The sequence below is a fragment of the Apium graveolens genome, chromosome 10 (assembly GCF_009905375.1).
Source record: "Apium graveolens cultivar Ventura chromosome 10, ASM990537v1, whole genome shotgun sequence".
In the NCBI taxonomy this organism is placed as follows: Eukaryota; Viridiplantae; Streptophyta; class Magnoliopsida; order Apiales; family Apiaceae; genus Apium; species Apium graveolens.
Window position 1 is genome coordinate 208,878,820 of NC_133656.1, and position 18,872 is coordinate 208,897,691.

General features: G+C 32.6%; 3 protein-coding genes across 9 annotated transcripts; all 3 read left to right on the top strand.

Moving 5' to 3' along the window:
- The first annotated feature begins 1,814 nt into the window (after positions 1–1,814).
- LOC141692346 (serine/threonine-protein kinase PCRK2-like) lies at positions 1,815–7,011 on the top strand. 5 transcript variants are annotated; one of them, XM_074497153.1, is made up of 5 exons: positions 1,815–1,937; positions 2,845–3,264; positions 3,730–3,993; positions 4,382–4,504; positions 6,429–7,011. In XM_074497153.1, the coding sequence occupies exons 2-5, from the start codon at positions 2,884–2,886 to the stop codon at positions 6,957–6,959; spliced, it is 1,299 nt and encodes a 432-aa protein (XP_074353254.1). In that variant the 5' UTR covers positions 1,815–1,937; positions 2,845–2,883; the 3' UTR covers positions 6,960–7,011. The 5 variants fall into 5 exon arrangements, with proteins under 5 accessions (XP_074353254.1, XP_074353252.1, XP_074353255.1 ...); XM_074497151.1 differs by having other exon boundaries at positions 1,819–1,961; XM_074497154.1 differs by having other exon boundaries at positions 1,842–1,954.
- Positions 7,012–8,348: 1,337 nt separating this feature from the next.
- LOC141693244 (OVARIAN TUMOR DOMAIN-containing deubiquitinating enzyme 12-like) lies at positions 8,349–15,861 on the top strand. 3 transcript variants are annotated; one of them, XM_074498261.1, is made up of 12 exons: positions 8,349–8,577; positions 9,332–9,817; positions 9,939–10,072; positions 10,849–10,902; positions 11,381–11,454; positions 11,988–12,042; positions 12,746–12,820; positions 12,930–13,003; positions 13,097–13,145; positions 13,750–13,834; positions 14,894–14,950; positions 15,602–15,861. In XM_074498261.1, exons 2-12 carry the CDS (start codon positions 9,502–9,504, stop codon positions 15,661–15,663), a joined length of 1,035 nt encoding a protein of 344 aa, XP_074354362.1. In that variant the 5' UTR covers positions 8,349–8,577; positions 9,332–9,501; the 3' UTR covers positions 15,664–15,861. The 3 variants fall into 3 exon arrangements, with proteins under 3 accessions (XP_074354362.1, XP_074354364.1, XP_074354365.1); XM_074498263.1 differs by having other exon boundaries at positions 9,359–9,817; XM_074498264.1 differs by lacking the exon at positions 10,849–10,902 and having other exon boundaries at positions 8,351–8,577.
- A 475-nt stretch (positions 15,862–16,336) lies between these two features.
- Positions 16,337–17,189, top strand: LOC141693823 (small polypeptide DEVIL 16-like). The gene has a single exon (XM_074498991.1). It carries the CDS (start codon positions 16,784–16,786, stop codon positions 16,976–16,978), a length of 195 nt encoding a protein of 64 aa, XP_074355092.1. The 5' UTR covers positions 16,337–16,783; the 3' UTR covers positions 16,979–17,189.
- The last annotated feature ends 1,683 nt before the right edge of the window (positions 17,190–18,872 follow it).

Consider the following 18,872-nt stretch of genomic DNA (forward strand, 5'->3'; position numbering starts at 1 on the left):
CAACTCTAACCATAGGAGTGAAAGGCCCATTTTTGAGTATCTGAATATAGAGTGGATTGGCCATCCTGATAAACATCAACATTTTCTTTTTTCAAAGAATGTAGTTAGCTTTGTCAAAGGTAGGAATTTTGATGCTACTGATTTTCTGTGTATTCATTCTTCCAAGATCTTGAATATGTTTTCTTTCAGATTTTGCTCTGATACCACTTGTTAGGAAATGAATAACACACAGGGGGTGAATGTGTTTACAGTTTTTGAGCTTTTCTTTAATATTTTATGGTTGAACAAGATAAATTAAATCTTGTAGTAAAAATATGTTCATGCAGAAATTAAGCTTGCGTAAAATAAAGAACACAAATCTTCAAAACTCACTTAATTTTATATTAAAATTAAGAATACTTTGCTACAAAATTTCTAGGCTATTTGTTGATAAAGAGCTTAGTTTCTTCTTGAGAGAGTTACAAGATTTTCTATCTAAATTGTTACAACTAACTAAAGGACCAGTGTTAACTTTATAACTCAGTTAACTGCCGGTTTACACAGTGTACAATAAGACATGCTATTAACTTTACTAAACTGTCACTTGTCATTTCTATTTATAGAAAAGTATATCTTCTATTTCTGGCTTAGCATATCTTTAGCATCATGTGATTATCTTGATCTTCCTTTGTCAGTTAATCTTCACCATTGATCTTGCACATTCTTCAAGCTGCTTTTTGTAGACTTGTCAATCCGGCTGCTTGAATTATTTGTTGATTGTTAATCTTGAATATTGAACTGATTTGCAATTTTGTACTTTGAGATTTTACCTCGAGATCTCCATTTCGTCTATAGAGAACTTGACATCTCGATAAGTATATTGGCTTATCGAGATCTCTAATACTCCATAGGAAATTTGACTTGTAGAGGTTTCTGAGTTCTCTATAAGAGAATTTGGCTTGTAGAGATCTCTAATCTTCATATCTTCACTTTGACTTATCGATATCTCTGACATCTCTAATGGTTTATTGACTTATCGATAACTCATAATTCTTTAGTCAAATTTGACTTATCGACAACTCATAGTTCTCTAGTGAATTTTGGCTTATCGATATCTCTGAGTTCTCTAGTGAAATTTGACTTATCGATAACTCAGAGTTCTCTAATGAATGTTGACTTGTCGATAACTCTGAGTTCTCTAGTGAAATTTGACTTATCAATAACTCAGAGTTCTCTAATGAATGTTGACTTGTCGATAACTCTGAGTTCTCTAGTGAAGAAATGACTTGTCGATATCTCCAAACTTCATGTCTTCAATTTGGCTTGTCGATATCTCTGTGAGTTCTCTAGTGCCTTTCCTAACTTCTCGATAAGTCATTTTAAGTTCTCGAATGACTTCTCTATAACACGAAATCTGTGACTTGTAGAGATCTTGACTTAGAATATTAATCCTAAAACAGATTTATTCAACTCCAAGGTTTTTCATAATTCTTCTGAGGCATGATTTTCTTGAGCTTCTTCCAGATAGGATTCTTAGACTTGAGACTGTTTATAGAAAAAGACTTCATTCTGCTCATTTGACATTTTTACAGACTTTAAGTGTTACAAGTACAAAATACAAATTAAGATAATAATACAAATTAAGGTACGGGCATGTCTTGCACAACATGTGAATACATAAAATCCATCATTTTTAATTATATTATAATTAATTAGAAAATATCAAATACATTACGAAACCATTTTGGCAAACAATTTGGATAATCTAGCATTTTCCTAATTAATTAATTAGACAAAAAAAATCCAATACAATCCTATCCTTAAATTTGTGAACTTAACAACTGGGTTTCTAAAATTCAATGGGTTTGGTGAAGAAGACTTCCTCCTCCTCGGTCAATCGTCCCTTGTTGCCAGCTGTCATCTAACATACATACATACATACGAGACTTCTTCTTTTGGTCGTTGCTTTCTCCATGTATCATGTACCTCCTCATATGTACTTTCTTTTCTATGTTTGTTGTATGCATCTTTGTGTAATAACAACCCTCTTATTCTTATTACAACCCTCTTATTCTTATTACTATTCTCATCATTAATATCACGTATCTTAATCTTTTCTAAGTATAATCTAGTAAAAGCTTTGTATTCAGTGTTTCTTAATTAATCAGACAGACTAGTACCTATACTTGCAGGTATTTTTTTATTTTTTATTTTTGTCATTCTTGGGGGATTTCATTTTTATATTATAATTTTAATTAAGTGAATTTGGTTTGTCATGAGTTTCTTGTACTAGTGATATACAGATACAGATTTTACATGTATGTATGCCTTCTGTTGTGTATTTGTTGTCAGTAGCAGGATGATATTATAGGTGTTAATATGTTATGTTTGTGTGATCAATTTTTTAGACTTTCTAAATGTGAATGTATTAAGAAGTTCTGTTATAATTTTGACCTCACTTTTCTTTATAAGCAACCATGGTGGATTTTATTTTTTCATGTGTTATAGTAGTTCGAATATGGTATTTGGTTGCTTGTAAATATGCATTCTTTACGATATTTTAAGGTGTTCCTTTTAAGATTCTGCTTGGGAAGAACATTATGTTTTTTTTATTGAAGAATTATTCCAAATTTACGAGGTTTTGGAGAAAATCTAGATAAATGTTTCATATTTCTTGTTATGTTGTCAGGTGTGTGTGTGTGTGTGTGTGTGTGTTTAGTGATTACTAATTCTATATTCTTTTAAAAGAATGTTAGCCCAAAAATTAAATTGTAGTAGTTGAAGTTATGACTTATTGTTGAACCTCTTGAATGTGTATTATTGACCTATTCATGGCTTCTGACCATTAAAGTTTAACTTGTGTAGATAAACTGGTAGTTGCATCTTTTGCCAACCAAAGAGGGTATGAAGTGTTTCCTATTCAACATCAGGAAAGGGAAGGACGACACGAAGCCATCAGAGCCTGCATCTTTTCAGTCATCGGAAACTGTGTTTACTAATAGTGGAACTGTGAAATCTGGATCTGAGTTGAATTCTTGGAATGTCTCTGATGGTAGCACAAATTCAGGAAGGAATAGGAACACCTTTGCTAGCTTTTCTCAGCAGTCCAGCAATCTCAGAGCTTTTACGTTTGCTGATCTGAAGTTAGTCACTAAGAATTTTAGTAGATCCACCAAGATTGGGGAGGGTGGATTTGGGTCCGTCTATAGAGGAGTTGTTAAGATTTCGGAAGATCCTAAGAAGCTTGATGTGGCTGTGAAGCAACTTGGTAAAACAGGATTTCAGGCAAAGTCTCTTCAACCTTCTACTTTGTTTCTTGAGGCTTTATTTTAAGGAATTGTAGACTAGTTATTGTGTTCCTTGGTCCCAAATCCCAAAAAACACATGTAGAACGTTGCAGCAAAAACAAACAATTCTTTAAGTTGACGAGACTGACATGTAGGAATTTTCTAAAAATTTGACTTATTTGCAAACGTAGACACGGAGAAAAAAGTTCTTTATATTGTTTAGTTCTAAGAACCATGCAAATTGAGGAAAGGGTGCACATAAATTTGTAAGTTGTAAGCAGCGAAAAATTCTAAGCGCTGCAGAGGGAAAATTGTTAGCATCAAGTTGCATTTTCCTTATGATCAATAGTAAATAAACGCTGTACCATCCTTCAAACTCCAAAATTTTCTCTAACAAATAAAGGCTCTGTAGGGGCGCATATATTTTTTAGATTTATTAGCTTGTTGCTCTTCTATCTTACAGGGACACAAGGAATGGGTAACCGAGGTTAATGTTCTTGGGGTGGTTGAACATCCAAATCTTGTGAAACTAGTGGGCTATTGTGCCGAAGATGATGAAAGAGGAATACAGAGACTCCTAGTTTATGAATTCATGCCTAATGGAAGTGTGCATGATCATTTGTCAACTCGGTCAAAGAATCCTCCTCTTTCCTGGGATATGAGGTTAAAGGTAGCACAAGATACTGCTCGTGGTTTAGCATTCTTGCACGAGGACATGGACTTTCAGGTGGGTAACTTTTTTAGCTCTCTTATACCTCAGTTTCTTTTTTGTTTTGTTCTGCAGATAGGAAAACAGATGTAGGAAAGCATAAGTTACAGGAAGGCCAAAAACAGATATATATAAGCTATATAATATAGTTCTAAGATTTAAGAAGAGATGAATAAGATTAAAGCATTAAATATCAGTGCAATTCAATATTCATTTAGGCTTGAAAAAAAATGCATGGGCTATTATTGTGGATGTTTGCAAATTTTCTTGAAAATAATGTGTCTGTATGAGCCCGTGCTCGTACATACTTGTCCAAATCCCACCATGCATAAATGTCTTTTTGATGTTTTAACATGTCAATATTATGGGTAAAGACTGATGATGAGTTTCACCATTATTCCTGTAGATCATCTTCAGAGATTTTAAATCTACCAACATTCTCCTAGATGAGCAATGGAATGCTAAGTTGTCAGACTTTGGATTGGCAAGATTGGGCCCTGAAGAAGGGCTTACACATGTTTCAACTGCGGTATGCTTATACTTAAAGTTTGGGAGACTGACATGTTTGTATTTATGCACATTATAATGATCCAAACCACTGCTATACATGAAATTTACTACAAGTCACCAGTTAAATACTTAAATGTCATTTTTATATTGGCCAACCATGTCGCCCAGCTCATACTTGTTAGGTTTAAGTTTAAACCGTGAACAAATATGACCCTTATATTTATAAAAGTATGTTTATATAAAAACTTCTATTAGGTGGCCAGATTGAATCTCAATTGTTGCTATTGACTTGGCTTCCAGGGTATATTTAGTGATAGCCAGGGGTTGAAGAGTATTCACATAAATATTGAGGTTCTATGATAAACTCCTCTATATATGTTTTGGTGTCCAAAATGTTACTAAGCCTATAAGATATTAAGAAAACAATAGGACTGATTAATGTAGCTCTGCCAACATTTTATGACATTTGCAACTGTGTTGCACAAGATCCTCAAAAGAACCACCTCAAGTCAAATTTCTCTTATTTTTTGAACAAAGTAATGCAAGTCATGCAGATATGTGTGTTAGTGGAATATATAATAACTTGACCCTCCTTGTTAGCTAGGTTTACCAAGCTGGTCCTGTTCAACTTCATTAACATTTTTTTTAGAAAGTATATCAAATACCTGTGTTTATGTTAAAATCATAGATTTCGTGAACCAAAAACACACCTGGAAGCATTTAAAACGAAACGACCAATGCCTTGTACAAGTTTAGATTGCAGTCCTGCAACTATTGCTAATAGTAACAATGTTATGGCTAGAAACACTACTCTGCATATTAGAAAGAAAATATTAAGTATTGTATGATCCGCTTTATTGACCGCATATTAAAATTCTTGCATTATTAAAGAACTAGGCATGATATGCTTAGAAGTTAATATGTACAACATTCGCTAAAATAGTGAATACGCTGGAATTGTTTAACCCAATCTTCTATTTGAATTGTTTCTGGTGCCTAGAAGCTGTGAAATTCCCCCGCCTGCTATTGCAACGCATCCTTTTACTTGAAGATTCAATATTCTAATAAAAAAAATTCTAAATAAAGACTTTCCTTTTTCAGAAACTATTTTGATCTCTTATAATGGCTATTTTAAAGCTTCACTGTAGCTCCTTTCTGGAGCACAGAGTTCAGGAGTCAGGACCTGTATCTTCAGGCTGTGTTTGTTTGTCAAGACGATATATAATTTTATCTCTTAAATTTTAATTACAAGGGACTTTTAAAACCCAAACCTAAATCCTTCAAGTTATCGGGTGGACCATGCGGGTGTCTATATTCCTAAGTAAGTTTTGTACCCAAAAGCAAGTACCTGTACCTATATTCACATATAAGCAGGTGTTTAAGTAAATAAACACCCAATGAATAGCATCCTTTTTAATTTAGGTGAGGAATAATGATTTTACGTTTAGGAAAAAGAAGAAAAACGTGATGAAAAATAGGCTGCAAGATTCCTCTAATGGGATCGAACATTTATTCAATAGAGGTAATGTATATCACATACAAGAACTTGTGGAAAGCCAGAAAAAAATACCCTTTAAATGCCATTCTGTTCTTGTTCATCCCATGAGTGGTTGATGGTAGTCCCTTGGTAAATGCGATATTAAGTATTTCCCCTAAAATAAACTAACACAGTAATGAAGTTCATTAGATTAGCCAAATGGATTAGGGGATTGATGTCAATCTGTTGTGTAAATGAGAACCTATAGGCCTATTTTAAGCTTAATCCCTTGAAACATAATTTGGCCCGAGAGTTGTGGAAAAAAGCAGATCATTTTCCATTTTCACCTAAAACAGAAATTCAACAAAGGTGCTTCTTGTTTTGTTGTTTGAATGCCATTTTTATTGATTTATTGTTTATTCAAGTATAATATGCATTATTGTCACTAACATGAAATTCTTATCAGATTGTAGGAACGATGGGGTATGCAGCTCCAGAATACATGCAAACTGGACGTCTAACATCCAAGAATGATGTATGGAGCTATGGTGTCTTCCTTTATGAACTGATCACAGGTAGGCTACCCGTCGACAGGAATCGCCCTAAATCTGAGCAAAATCTTCTGGAGTGGGTAAGGCCTTACTTATCAAACCCAAAGAAGTTTAGGTTGATAATTGACCCCAGATTAGAAGGAAAGTATCCAATCAAGTCAGCCCTCAAACTATCAAAGATAGCCAACCAGTGCTTGGCCAGAAACCCAAAAACACGTCCAAAGATGAGTGAAGTGTTGGAAATGATAAATCAGATTATAGATCCGTTGACAAAGGCAGAAGGTAGTAAACCTGAACGCGCACTTACAGTTGAGCCAGCAACTGCTAAAGAAGCCGCTCAACAAGAAAGCAGGAAACAAACTGGAAGAATAAGACGAATGAGTAAATATATTAAAGGTTCTTGGTTGGCTAGCATTTGGTCATCAAAACTTGTAAAAACATCCTGACTGCAGATTGTGTAATCATGTATAGAATTTTGTTAGTTTTTGTTCTTGTGAATTATTAAAAATTCTCAGGGGGGGTTAAAGGGGAGGTAGATAATGGATGATATTTTCTTCAGAAACATATATAGAGATGTTATCTATTGCAGTTTTAAACTGTGCAAAAATTAGTAAAAAAAATTTACCAATAAAATCATGTGAATTAATCAAAAGTACATAAAAATAAAAATTAGCCATTAGAGTGTGTACATCATGAGTTCATTAGAATTAACAATAAGATGTAGTGCCTATTAATCCCCTGCAAAGTATCCGTTCAATGCCGATGTATTTTTTGAAATCCATTAATCCTTATGATTTTTTTTGTTTTTCAAGTTTATATAATTATTTATTAAAATTAAAATACTATATTAATTTACATATGAATAATTATTGAAATTATGATATAATAAATATATATTTATTAATAAATAACTAATATAATCATAATAATATATTAAATATAATTTAATATTATAATACATCCGATTTTTACTCCGATTAATTCCCGATTTTCAATTAATCCTAAATCGGTAACTTCCCGATTTTCTCCGATTCCCAGTAAGTTGGATTAAAAAGATATTTACAAATATAAAATTTTCAAACATAAAATTTTCAAACAAAAGTAACCCAGTGCTATTTTTTTTTGGTTTAAATGCTATTTTTTGGTTTTTCTAATAATTAGTTGAAGCTGTTTTTTAGTTTTATATTTTTTTTCTAAACGATTCAATTTGTTGAGCAACGTAAAAGATTATTTTTAAATTTGAGTTTGTGATTAATTTTGGTTAATTTAAGTTGTAAATATGGTTGAAAAGAGTATTTTTGTAAATATTTTTTTTTAAAAAATTATTTTATTATTCTTTTTAAAATTGGATTATTGTAAAATACTTAAAAAAGAAGGTATTTGCAAAAAACAATTCAGGAAAAGTGGATTGATACACATTTTTTTGGGTTAGTCGAATTATCCATTTTTTAATTAAATAATTTTAAACATTTGGATACAAATATCATATAAGAGTTATTTTTATTTTTTAAGAAATACGATTCAATACATAATAGGACATGCATTCACAAAATGTAAATGCTTACCTCAATTGTTAAATATAACCAAGACAGTTCATAATTTTTAATTTGTTACATTTGATTAAAAATCGTTATTTTATCAAAAACAATTTTTAAAAAAACCTTGTATAAAATAGAAAATTTCACAATCTATTTTGAACTTAGTTTTGTTAATAGATTTCATCACAAAAATTTTAATTCAAAGGTTTTAAAATAAAATATCCAGGATAAAATAATGTCACAAAATTTCAGGTATTGTGTACACACGTAAAGGACAAAACAGCAGTTTTCAAAGTTTGTTTGTTTCGTGGAGGTGGAGAGAGAGAGATAGAGAGAGAGAGAGAGAGAGGTGGTTCAAGATTTAACGTCAAAAGCCCAACTTTACTACACCCCCCAGCCTAACCTATATATACACACACAATATCTATATGTGTTGGTTTCCCACCCCTTCAACTCCTTTCTTGTCATCTCCAAACTCTCTGTTTATTCATTGGCCGTCCTTCTTAAACTTCCTACTTTTCTAAAGGTGCAATCTTTTCTTCAACCCATGTTTATTTTTTTATTTTTTATGTTTTTGATTTCTTTTCTTAAGAGATTTTCTTGATTTTTGATGATTTTATGTATAGCTTAATACTGAAGTTATTGATTTTATTTCATTCTTTTCATGCTTTTTGACTTTTGGGTTTATGTTTATTTCTTGATTTTTTTAATGATTAATTGCTTGTAAATTTTGAATCTTTGTTGTTGCTGCAAGTGGTAAAGAAAGTATAGTATATGTGATTGATTGGTTAGGGGATTCTTGAAGATGCTAATAATATTGATTATTCGTGGTTTATGTTGGAATTTATCAGGAAAGTGAGTGATTTGATATGAGGAGTCTTAAAAGTTTACTATCTTGTTTAGATATTTCTGTATCATTTAAAGGGAATGGATGGTCAAGAATGAGGATGTGGATTTGTAAGTAGGTTTGCGATAATAATTAGTCGTGATCATGTCACTCGTGCTCATACTGTGGTGCTATTGATGTTTTCTGTTTTTTTTTGATTTATTACTAGACAAACTGATTGTTTAAGCAGTAACAGTGGTGATTGGCACCTAAGGCAGATGAACATGAAGATTTTTAGGGTTTGAATTGTAATATAGTGTCAGTGAATACAAGAATGAATATTTTTAATTTTTTATGTTCTGTTGTGAAGCTTTCACATTATGCTGTCATCCTCGTTCTTGATAAATCAGATATTGTTATAATTCTTTATGAAAACCTTTTCATTTCCATGCAGAAAGCATCTAATTGCGCAACTTTTCAGGCTTTCACTACATTGGGATCAAAGAGTGATAACATATTATTATCAATTAAAAGCTGCATTGACCGTAAGTAACTTTAGGAACGCTCCACTTTTTGCGGTTAGTGGCGCCTACCAAGTTGAAAATACTGCGACGGTTGTTAGCTATGAGCGAGCCGGATCCAGATGTTGCTCGATGGGGTCTTCATCTTCTTGATGTGGACCAACTTTTTAGTTCTAACTATTATGGTGACACCAGTCATCATGATGTTTACATCAGTCGCGAACAGTATTCAGGAGATAATCGTAATGATATAGAAACTAATAGCATAGAGAATGATGAGATTATTGCATATACCCTACAAGAAGAATTATCACAAATGTCACTTGCGGAAGGAACTGAATATTCCAATATAGGGGACACATGGCAGGCAGGCTCTGCTAACCAGGATCAGTCTGTCACACCGTGGAGCCATTATGATGGTGAGTTCTCGTCCTGGTAGAAAGTTGGTCATTAATCAAGTTGTTTAAATAGAACATTTCCTTGGATAAATTTTACCAATGACAGGCCACAAGAATAAATTACAATAGAAATATGATGTAGGTCATTCTAGCTCATGCTCTAGCCCAGCAGAATCATACGACGGGGAAGATCTTACCTATAACCTGGAGATAACAGATGAGTCCGATCTCGATGGAGAAGTTGGCAAGAGATTGTACGAAATGATTCCTGTGCCTGTGAGTATAGCTTCTATAAACTATTTTTTAGTTTTAGGCTGATTTTTGTTGTGTATTTTAAGGGGGGTAGAATACATATTGGATATTATTTTCATACTCTCAGTATATAAAATTTTTTATTTAGCAAAAAAAAGAAGAAGAAAATATCTGCAATTTCCGCTGTATAAGCTTATTAATTAAATATTTGCTAATTATTTTAAAACATTTCATATCCTTGATTGTCGAAAGCACCATTATACATACAAATTTTATCTTTCGTAATTAGTGTGCGATGTTTTAAGCCGCAAGTAAGTTGCTTTGTCATGAGCATTACTTAATTATTGAATGCTTGGACGCCACATACTTAGATGGCTTGCAATTTTTGGACAGTTTAAAGATCCATAATATCTTTGTTTCTGCTGTATGTGAAAGATATCATGTTGCTTATTTATGCTGTCATAGTGGATACACTGTATGGTTGTAATTTTTTCCGTTTATATTTTAATGTTACCATTTCTGTGTATAATGCTGCCAACTAATATGGTGATACGTGAATTAAATGCATGCAAAATTGGTTTAATACCTTTAGAGTCTATGTGAATCATCTGATATCTGGTGTAGACTTTCTAATATTCTTTAGCCAGTTGACTTTATATTAAACATGTTTTTTTACATTTAAAACCATACGTCAATACACTCGCCCTGTACAGATTCATATGATGCACTGTCAGCATGCTAAGTCAAAGATATATCACCCCTAACTAATTTGGAGCTGATGTGTCGACAATACTATTTAGGTGGATGCGGCGGATATCTTACATTTCTTCCGATATTGTATCAAAACAATCCGCGTAGGTTCTTTGCTCTACATCTATTACTTGATTACTAATTGCTCCTCATAATTCATGTGATGAATCAGTTTGAGCCTTGGAACGTGAAAGAAATTCAAGGGGGCTATTTAAAGCCCAAAACCATGACTTACTACTGGTCTACTAGGAAAAACCTAGTGGCACTCTGACAACAGAAAAAGGACCACCTTTAAATGTATTTCAGTGGCGGTTAATTTATACCATTTTTGGGGGGGTTTCAAGGGGATCAGTCCAGTTATTTTACTATATTCTTCCTTCTGGTCTACCTTGATTGCTGCATATTAGGACTATACAGTATTTCTATTCCTTTTTCTCGCCATGCATTCTACAGAGCATGTCATTCGAGTTCTCATAAATTATCACTCCTTTGTTTGCTCCCTTTTACCACATACCAAGATATAGCACTAAAATTGAAATTATGTTGAACTAACTTGTTAAACTATATGTAATACTTCTGCAGCATGTTCCTAGAACTAATGGAGATATACCTTCCATCGATGAAGCAACTTCTGATCATCAAAGACTTTTTGACAGGTGTGACGTCTATTTCTTGCAATTTTGTGCTTTAATGAGATGACTTGTAATTCTGCATATCACACATAGTTAACTTGACAGCATGGACATATAATCTAATGCTTTGATTTTTTGGGTCCTCCCTTGTATGGTTGGTACGTGCCCACAGAATATCGAGAGTGATGATAATTAGCTTATATTAATAAACCAAATGCTGATGTCCATTTCTGACAATTGGCTGTCCCTTTAAATTCTTGCCATTTGTAAATGACTTCTAATTAATATTTTCATTTCTATTTCTGATGTGGTACTACCTAGCCATTCTTAGCCCTTTCTAAATACTGAACTGCTTCTTTCTTCTGTTATTTGCCATCATTAACATTACAAATTTAGGTTCACTTGGTAAATTACAAAAAAGTAGAAACAATAATATTTTTATTGCAGCAAACTGCACAACTGAGTGTGATTTCCTCTGCTGCTTGCTGCTAAATATTTTAAGATCTCTATTATTTTTGCACTCATTCTTGCAAACTTTAAGCTTAGCTTTGATTCAGGTTGCAGTTATATAACTTGGTTGAGTGCAAAGTTGAAGGAGATGGTAACTGTCAGGTTAGTTTCATTCGCTTCCTGATACTGTTGCGTTTCTGTTATATTTTATGTTTACCTGATAATATTTGTCATCTCAAATCTGTCTCACATGCCTTTTCCCCATTGAAATAACTACTTATGTGAAGCATATGAGTGCTCTAGTAATGTAAGTATGCAAAAAACTTAAAAAAAAAAGAGAAAACTATCCAGTTTGCCTATTTTAATCTTGTTAAAGAAAATAAATGTTCGGGATGCAATCTTTCATACTCTGGAATGGAACCTGGAAATAACACCAGTCAATCACATTCATACAAATTCTCAATTTGATATAATATATTTATGCAAAGAGAATTTCGCGAAATTTTCCTTTGTCTTCGTAAATCCTCTGTTCCAAGGACATGCTTGGCCAAATCATTTTACATATTTGGAACTTTATATGAAGTGGAAATTTTCCTTAACCTGTCCTTGGTGGCAGCGGCGCAGCCGTACTTCAGATTTACAATTTATATAGTGTTTGGAATTTTAATATGCCATCAACGCAATTATATGAATGTTTATTCCTCAACAGATCTCATTATAATTATATATTAGGGTTTTCTGAAAGTCTGTCTGCTAGGTACTTAGTTGTTTGAAATTTTGCATCCCAGTAAACTTAATGAAAATTGTTAATTTTCTGTAAAATTATAAATCTTTTCATCTCACCGTCACCTGTTTTTTTCTACAGTTCCGCGCTCTATCAGATCAATTATATCGTTCCCCAGAACATCACAAATTTGTGAGAAGACAAATTATTAAGCAGGTGCTCTTGTATTATATAGTAATTTTACTTTTCACAGTTTATGCTACTTCATTTGTAAATTGCGGATGACGTGATTCTAATTTTCTTACTATATCGGTGATTTTGTCAGCTTAAGTTACATCCAGATATGTACGAGGGATACGTTCCCATGGCTTATGGTGATTACTTGAAGAAAATGTCAAAGTGATGCATAATTTTGTTCACTTATAGGGTTCTTTTTCAGATTTTTAATAGTTGCCATTATTTTTTACAACTTTTGACATCTGTGCATACTAGGAATGGCGAGTGGGGAGATCATATCACCTTGCAGGCAGCATCAGATTCTGTAAGCTAGCAAATCCAAATTTTCTCATTGTCTTAATGAAACTGCTACAGGATATACTCCAAATTTATTTGTTCTTTGATCTCTCCAGCAGTCATTTGATAAGAAATATAAGTTTCTAAAAGAGGGAAGTGTTTAGTATTATGTTTTTGAACGAATAATTTCCGTCAGTACACTTTGTCCAAGTATCTTACCTTTATGATTGAGTTCTGAAAAACTAAAGCATGTCATCTGGATTTAGCCCAATGTATACCTTTCTTTTGGTAAGAGGTTGAGGTTTGAAGCCTTAGAAGTGACATGAGTGTGTGAGTATTTAAATTTATGCAATTAAGCATTTCCCAAAAAAAATAATAGCAATAACAAATAAAATGCTACACATATGTAAAAGAGAGAAAGGGACACAATTTACTCATTTATCACTTCGCTCAAACCGCAATAGTTGTATTAGCCTTTTTGGACCATAGACATAAAATTGGTGAAACTGAGATTATTTTGCTATGATATCTATTGTTGGCTTGAAAATGTCGAGTTTTTGTTGTGAAAATTGTAGAGCATGAAAAAATATTTTGGATTCGGACTAATGCGGTGTTTCCAAATTCTCTTGTAGTATGGTTTGAAAATTTTTGTCTTGACATCATTTAAAGATACTTGCTCCATTGAGATTCTACCGAAGGTGCAAATGTCAAAAAGAGGTAAGTTAAAGATTTTTACATGTTTATATAAAAATATTTACCGGTTTATAATTTGATCCGTTGTGATATTCCCAAAGATATCAAATTCATCCAGTTTTTTATACATAATGTAAAAACAACTTTTTTCAGCGGTGTAATTTTATCTGTCTTTTTACTTAATATTTTCTTGTTAGTATCTGCCCTTTCCTGGTTTTTTTGCGAAAATTTTGTTTCATTTCTTACTCGATAAACCAATGTCGTGTAGTAATTTGGAAGCCACTTGTATAGATCTGACCAGTGTTCTAAAAATTGGTCTAGGCGGCCGCCCTAGGCGGTGGTAAAACCCCCCGACTCGGACCTAGGCGGTGATTTAGGCGTTTTTTTAAAAAATCGGGTCAAAATCAGGATTAGGCGGGCTAGGCGGTCAAAAATCGGTCCTAGGCGGGAAATAATTAAAAAACATTTTTTTTATGTTTTTATAATTTTAATTCATTAATTTCATAATTTCACACAATATCATGTCAATTTCTAATATAAAGTATTGGTAAGAAATAACAAGTAATCTAATGTATTTATTTTCTCACTTAAAATATAAAAATGACATATTGTAATTAGTTTATAAGTGTGAATTAAAATATATTTAATATTGTAAACTCAATAATTAGTACATAACGAATGTCAAATGTGTAGATATTGTTTAATACCATTCTAATTTCTTTTTTGAAACAAATATTTGACATATTGATCATTATATAATTATAAAAATTAAAAATAATATTTATATTTTTCCGATTAATCGGTCCGATTAATCTCCGACTTGCCGATTAATCTCTCGAAGGTATCTTCACCGCCCTGGCACGCCTAGCGATTTCTGGAACACTGGATCTGACAATTCATTAACTAATTAGTTTGCAGTTTGTACTGGAGCCTCTGGGATTTTGAACCCATACAGATGGTTTTCATTTGTTTAATTCTGCACATTTCACTGCTTTAGAGCGTAAGGCCGTATAATTTCATGTAGAAGCAAGATATAATACCTTTTAGATACTGATTTTTATTATGATTTAATATGTCATGCAGTTATTTTCTTGAGTTTTTGGGCGGAGGTGCATTACAACTCCATCTATCCCGAGGGAGGTAAATATATACATTAGTTTTAACTTCGTACATGCTTTTAGACATCAGAAACTCACAGAACTGGGTTGTACTTTGACAGATGAAGATAAATATAAATACATATAGATATAAATAAGTGTAATGATAAAGGAAAATGATTGCTAAGATTTTTGTTAAGTCGTCTAAGACACTTGTTTAGAGAGAGATAATTTTGGCAGTCTATCTTTTGGTTCTTTTTTTTTTCTGATAAGTATGACATGATTGTAATTGAGTGCTTGTGCAAAGAGTGGATATCCATGGTCTGTATCGCTTCCACTAAACAAAAACAGATACTTTGAAGCCAAAAACAAAAATACCACTTGAGACGTTAAAACTTCTGCTTAGGACCAAAATTCAAACAGACACCAACATAAATTTTTTCTTTTTTTGGTTCTAGAGCTCCAATGCCAAAAGTATGGTTACCATGTTTTCACAGTTAACCAGCAATTCATATACACTATTGAAACGTAAAAACGTTGAATACTCGATAAGTCTAACATTATTTGCAACATAGAACTCCAGTTTATCTACATTCCTTTGTTGAACTAGTGAAAATTTCTCATGTTTTTCCAGCTATTTAATCTGATTCTGCATAATGTCATTGATCACATCTTTTTCCTATGGTAATTACAGAGATGCCCACAGGAGAGCATAAGAGGAGAAAAGGATGGAGCTTTTTTGGAAATAAGCATTAGGTTTTGTCGGACTTGTGTTGATGAGCAGAGTTCTTAATTTTGTTACAGAATCATCTGAGCTTTACTGTGTACAGTCTCCCTTAGATGAGACATTATGTTCATAAGGTATACATGTATCTATTGCCAAATACATTAGAGATCAAAAGAAAAAAAAATTAATAATAAAGTATAGCATATCAGATAGATGAATTCAAAATCTTATGTGTGTCGGGGTAATTTTTACTAATAGTTCTCATTTTACTAGTTTTGCATTGCTTGACAGAATTTTAACAATTAATGTACAGAAAAGCCTTTCCGATACTCTGTTTCTAAGCTTATACTACAAACATTCTGTGAGAAAACTATATTTAAGGTTGAGTATTTGATTATCTTTAATACCTGGATGCAATAATATAGGCGGTGATTAAAAATGAATTCATACATTTCCCAATTTTTTATTCAGACTTGCTCAATTATTCTATCCACTTCCCCACGCCTGTTAAAAAACATATAAAAAAGAATATATATAACTTTTGTTTAAAGTAAAAGAAAAAAGAATATTATTTAGCAGTACAAGAAAATAATACTTTATAATTGATTCAGAAAAACAAAGAATCTGGGGATAATTCGAAGACAATACTCTAATAATATTTGTAGGGCAGTACAAGGCATCCCCGTTTTTGGGGCCAAATATTCGTTCCCCACCGGCCACCACCACCACCTTAAACCCTCTACACAGTACTGTGAAAAAACACGAAAAAAGAGGAGAAAAATATAGAAGAAATGATGTTGAAGCAGGACAGAACTGCGATGACTCAAGTGAGTGATAAGTAGTAGCAGGGCTCTGCAGGACTAGGAGACCCTGGAGTGCCTCTGTTAACTGATTCCGTACCTACACTCCTGTACCATTTACCGATACTTTCTTTTGTTACCGACTTTATTTTTTCTATTTAATTACACGCACATACACCAGGAAAGTCGAATTCTTGACCCCGCAATCGGACAAGAGCTCAACCCCCAACCATCATCTTCAATCAAAATATTTTACCTCTACCCAATGTACTCCTCACTGCAGTTTGTTTCACTTAACATATCATTAATATTGTACTCGTAGTTAACAACATTGAGAAGAATATATAAAATGGAAGAAGGAAAGAAGAGCAGTAGCAACAAGAGGTCGGGAGGGGATGAAACTAGTAGTGTTACGGCTGATGGGAGGAGCAGATCGTTTGGAAAGAAATGTGGGCATCTGGCTAAGAAACAACGAGCCAAGTTTTATATACTTCGGAGATGCATCGCTATGCTTGTCTGTTGGCGAGACCGCAATGACCAATGACATAGTAATTACTATGCAATGCAAGCTGGTTTCTCCTACGTTAGCTAGCTCATGGTGATTGTCATGTTGTTTACTAAGACCAAGCATACACTAGTACTGCCATCAATGCAAGCTCTGCTTCTCCTACGTTAGCTCATGGTGATTGTCATTTTTACTTGTATCAATTCCAACATTTAGGTGTCGCTTATTTGCTTCTTCTTAATATTTTTTCCACCCAACTTCAGCTTGTTTAGGTTTTTTGGATCCAGGTAATGTGAAGTGATGAGTTGGTTATTAGTTCTTGTTGGAATAATCTTAAATTTAGTTATTAATTATTTGTTTATTTAATTATTAGATATTTAGCAATGATTAATTATTAGAGAAAAATATTATTTTAGAATTGTTTAGTAGTGGGGTAGTGGAGTTATGGAGTAAATTATGGACATGTAATTTACCCATTAATTAGTAGTGGTTAGTTTTAGTAATAGTTTGTTTTAATATGTTTGTAAAGCCTATATAATGGCTAGTTTAACTTGAGTTTTATGAGAGGAAAAGAAAACAAGAAATATAGCAGTATAAGTTCTTTCTCCAAGTTTTTTCAACATTGGTATCAGAGCTATATGTTCTAAGGCTTGTGAGACTCTTATAAAAATACATACATTTATATATATATATATATTAAGTATTTATCTGAGATTTCAAATGGCATTAAAAATTTCTCCATATATATTTAGTGAAATATCAAGATGAAATGGTACGTGGAAAAGGAAAGAGAAGCAAGAATAAAAATGAAAGAGGAACATGAGCGGGGGAAATAATGAGAAAGATATCATGCCTCAAGAGGCCATGAAAGAAATTTTATTTTAGAGTTGTGGAGAGAATGTGCTCCTAAGTGTTTTTGGAGAGAAAGTGCTCCAAAGTGTTTTTGATGAGATAGTGCATCAAAATTGACGGTGATGAGAAGTGCATCACAGGCGAAGAGAAAGTGCTTCGTAAATTTAAGATTATGGGGGTGAATGTTGGAATAATCTTAAATTTAGTTATTAATTATTTGTTTATTTAATTATTAGATATTTAGCAATGATTAATTATTAGAGAAAAATATTATTTTAGAATTGTTTAGTAGTGGGGTAGTGGAGTTATGGAGTAAATTATGGACATGTAATTTACCCATTAATTAGTAGTGGTTAGTTTTAGTAATAGTTTGTTTTAATATGTTTGTAAAGCCTATATAATGGCTAGTTTAACTTGAGTTTTATGAGAGGAAAAGAAAATAAGAAATATAGCAGTACATGTAGGTGTCTTTTTTCTCTAAGTTTTTTCAACAGTTCTATAGTTATTTGTTTATACAAAAAGGAGTTAATTTATGTAAATTTAGAAATTTTTTATTTTTTTATTTTGAAAAAATAATATAATATTGAAAGTGCACATATATTTGCCGCTTCTGAAACTAGCACTTGATACAGCAGTTCTTGCTTCTTTTGTAAACTTAATCATAAACGTCAAAACGTTAGTTCTATGAATTAACATATGGAGTGCTCTGGGTTCGTTTGTACTACAAGTTTCTTTTCCCGTTAGAATCAAAACATGTATACGTTTATTCATATAGCAGGTGATTAATCGACTAAAGTTCTCAGTCCCAGTGTTAGAGGAAAGAATAGGACACGGACCATCTGCATTAGGTATTGAAAATGAATAACCAAAAGAAATGTGCAAAAATGCTGAGGAAGGGCCATTTAAGGTGAATCTACTCTAATTCTAAGTCATCGAACTCCAATACTAACCAACTCGAGTCTTTTAGACGAAACCTGAAATATTAAAGAAATGAGCAACGAAGCCCAGGAAGCAACTACCGTTTGACGGCTCAAAATAATATTTTAAATCTTTTTCGAAAACAGAATTTAAACATGCTTGA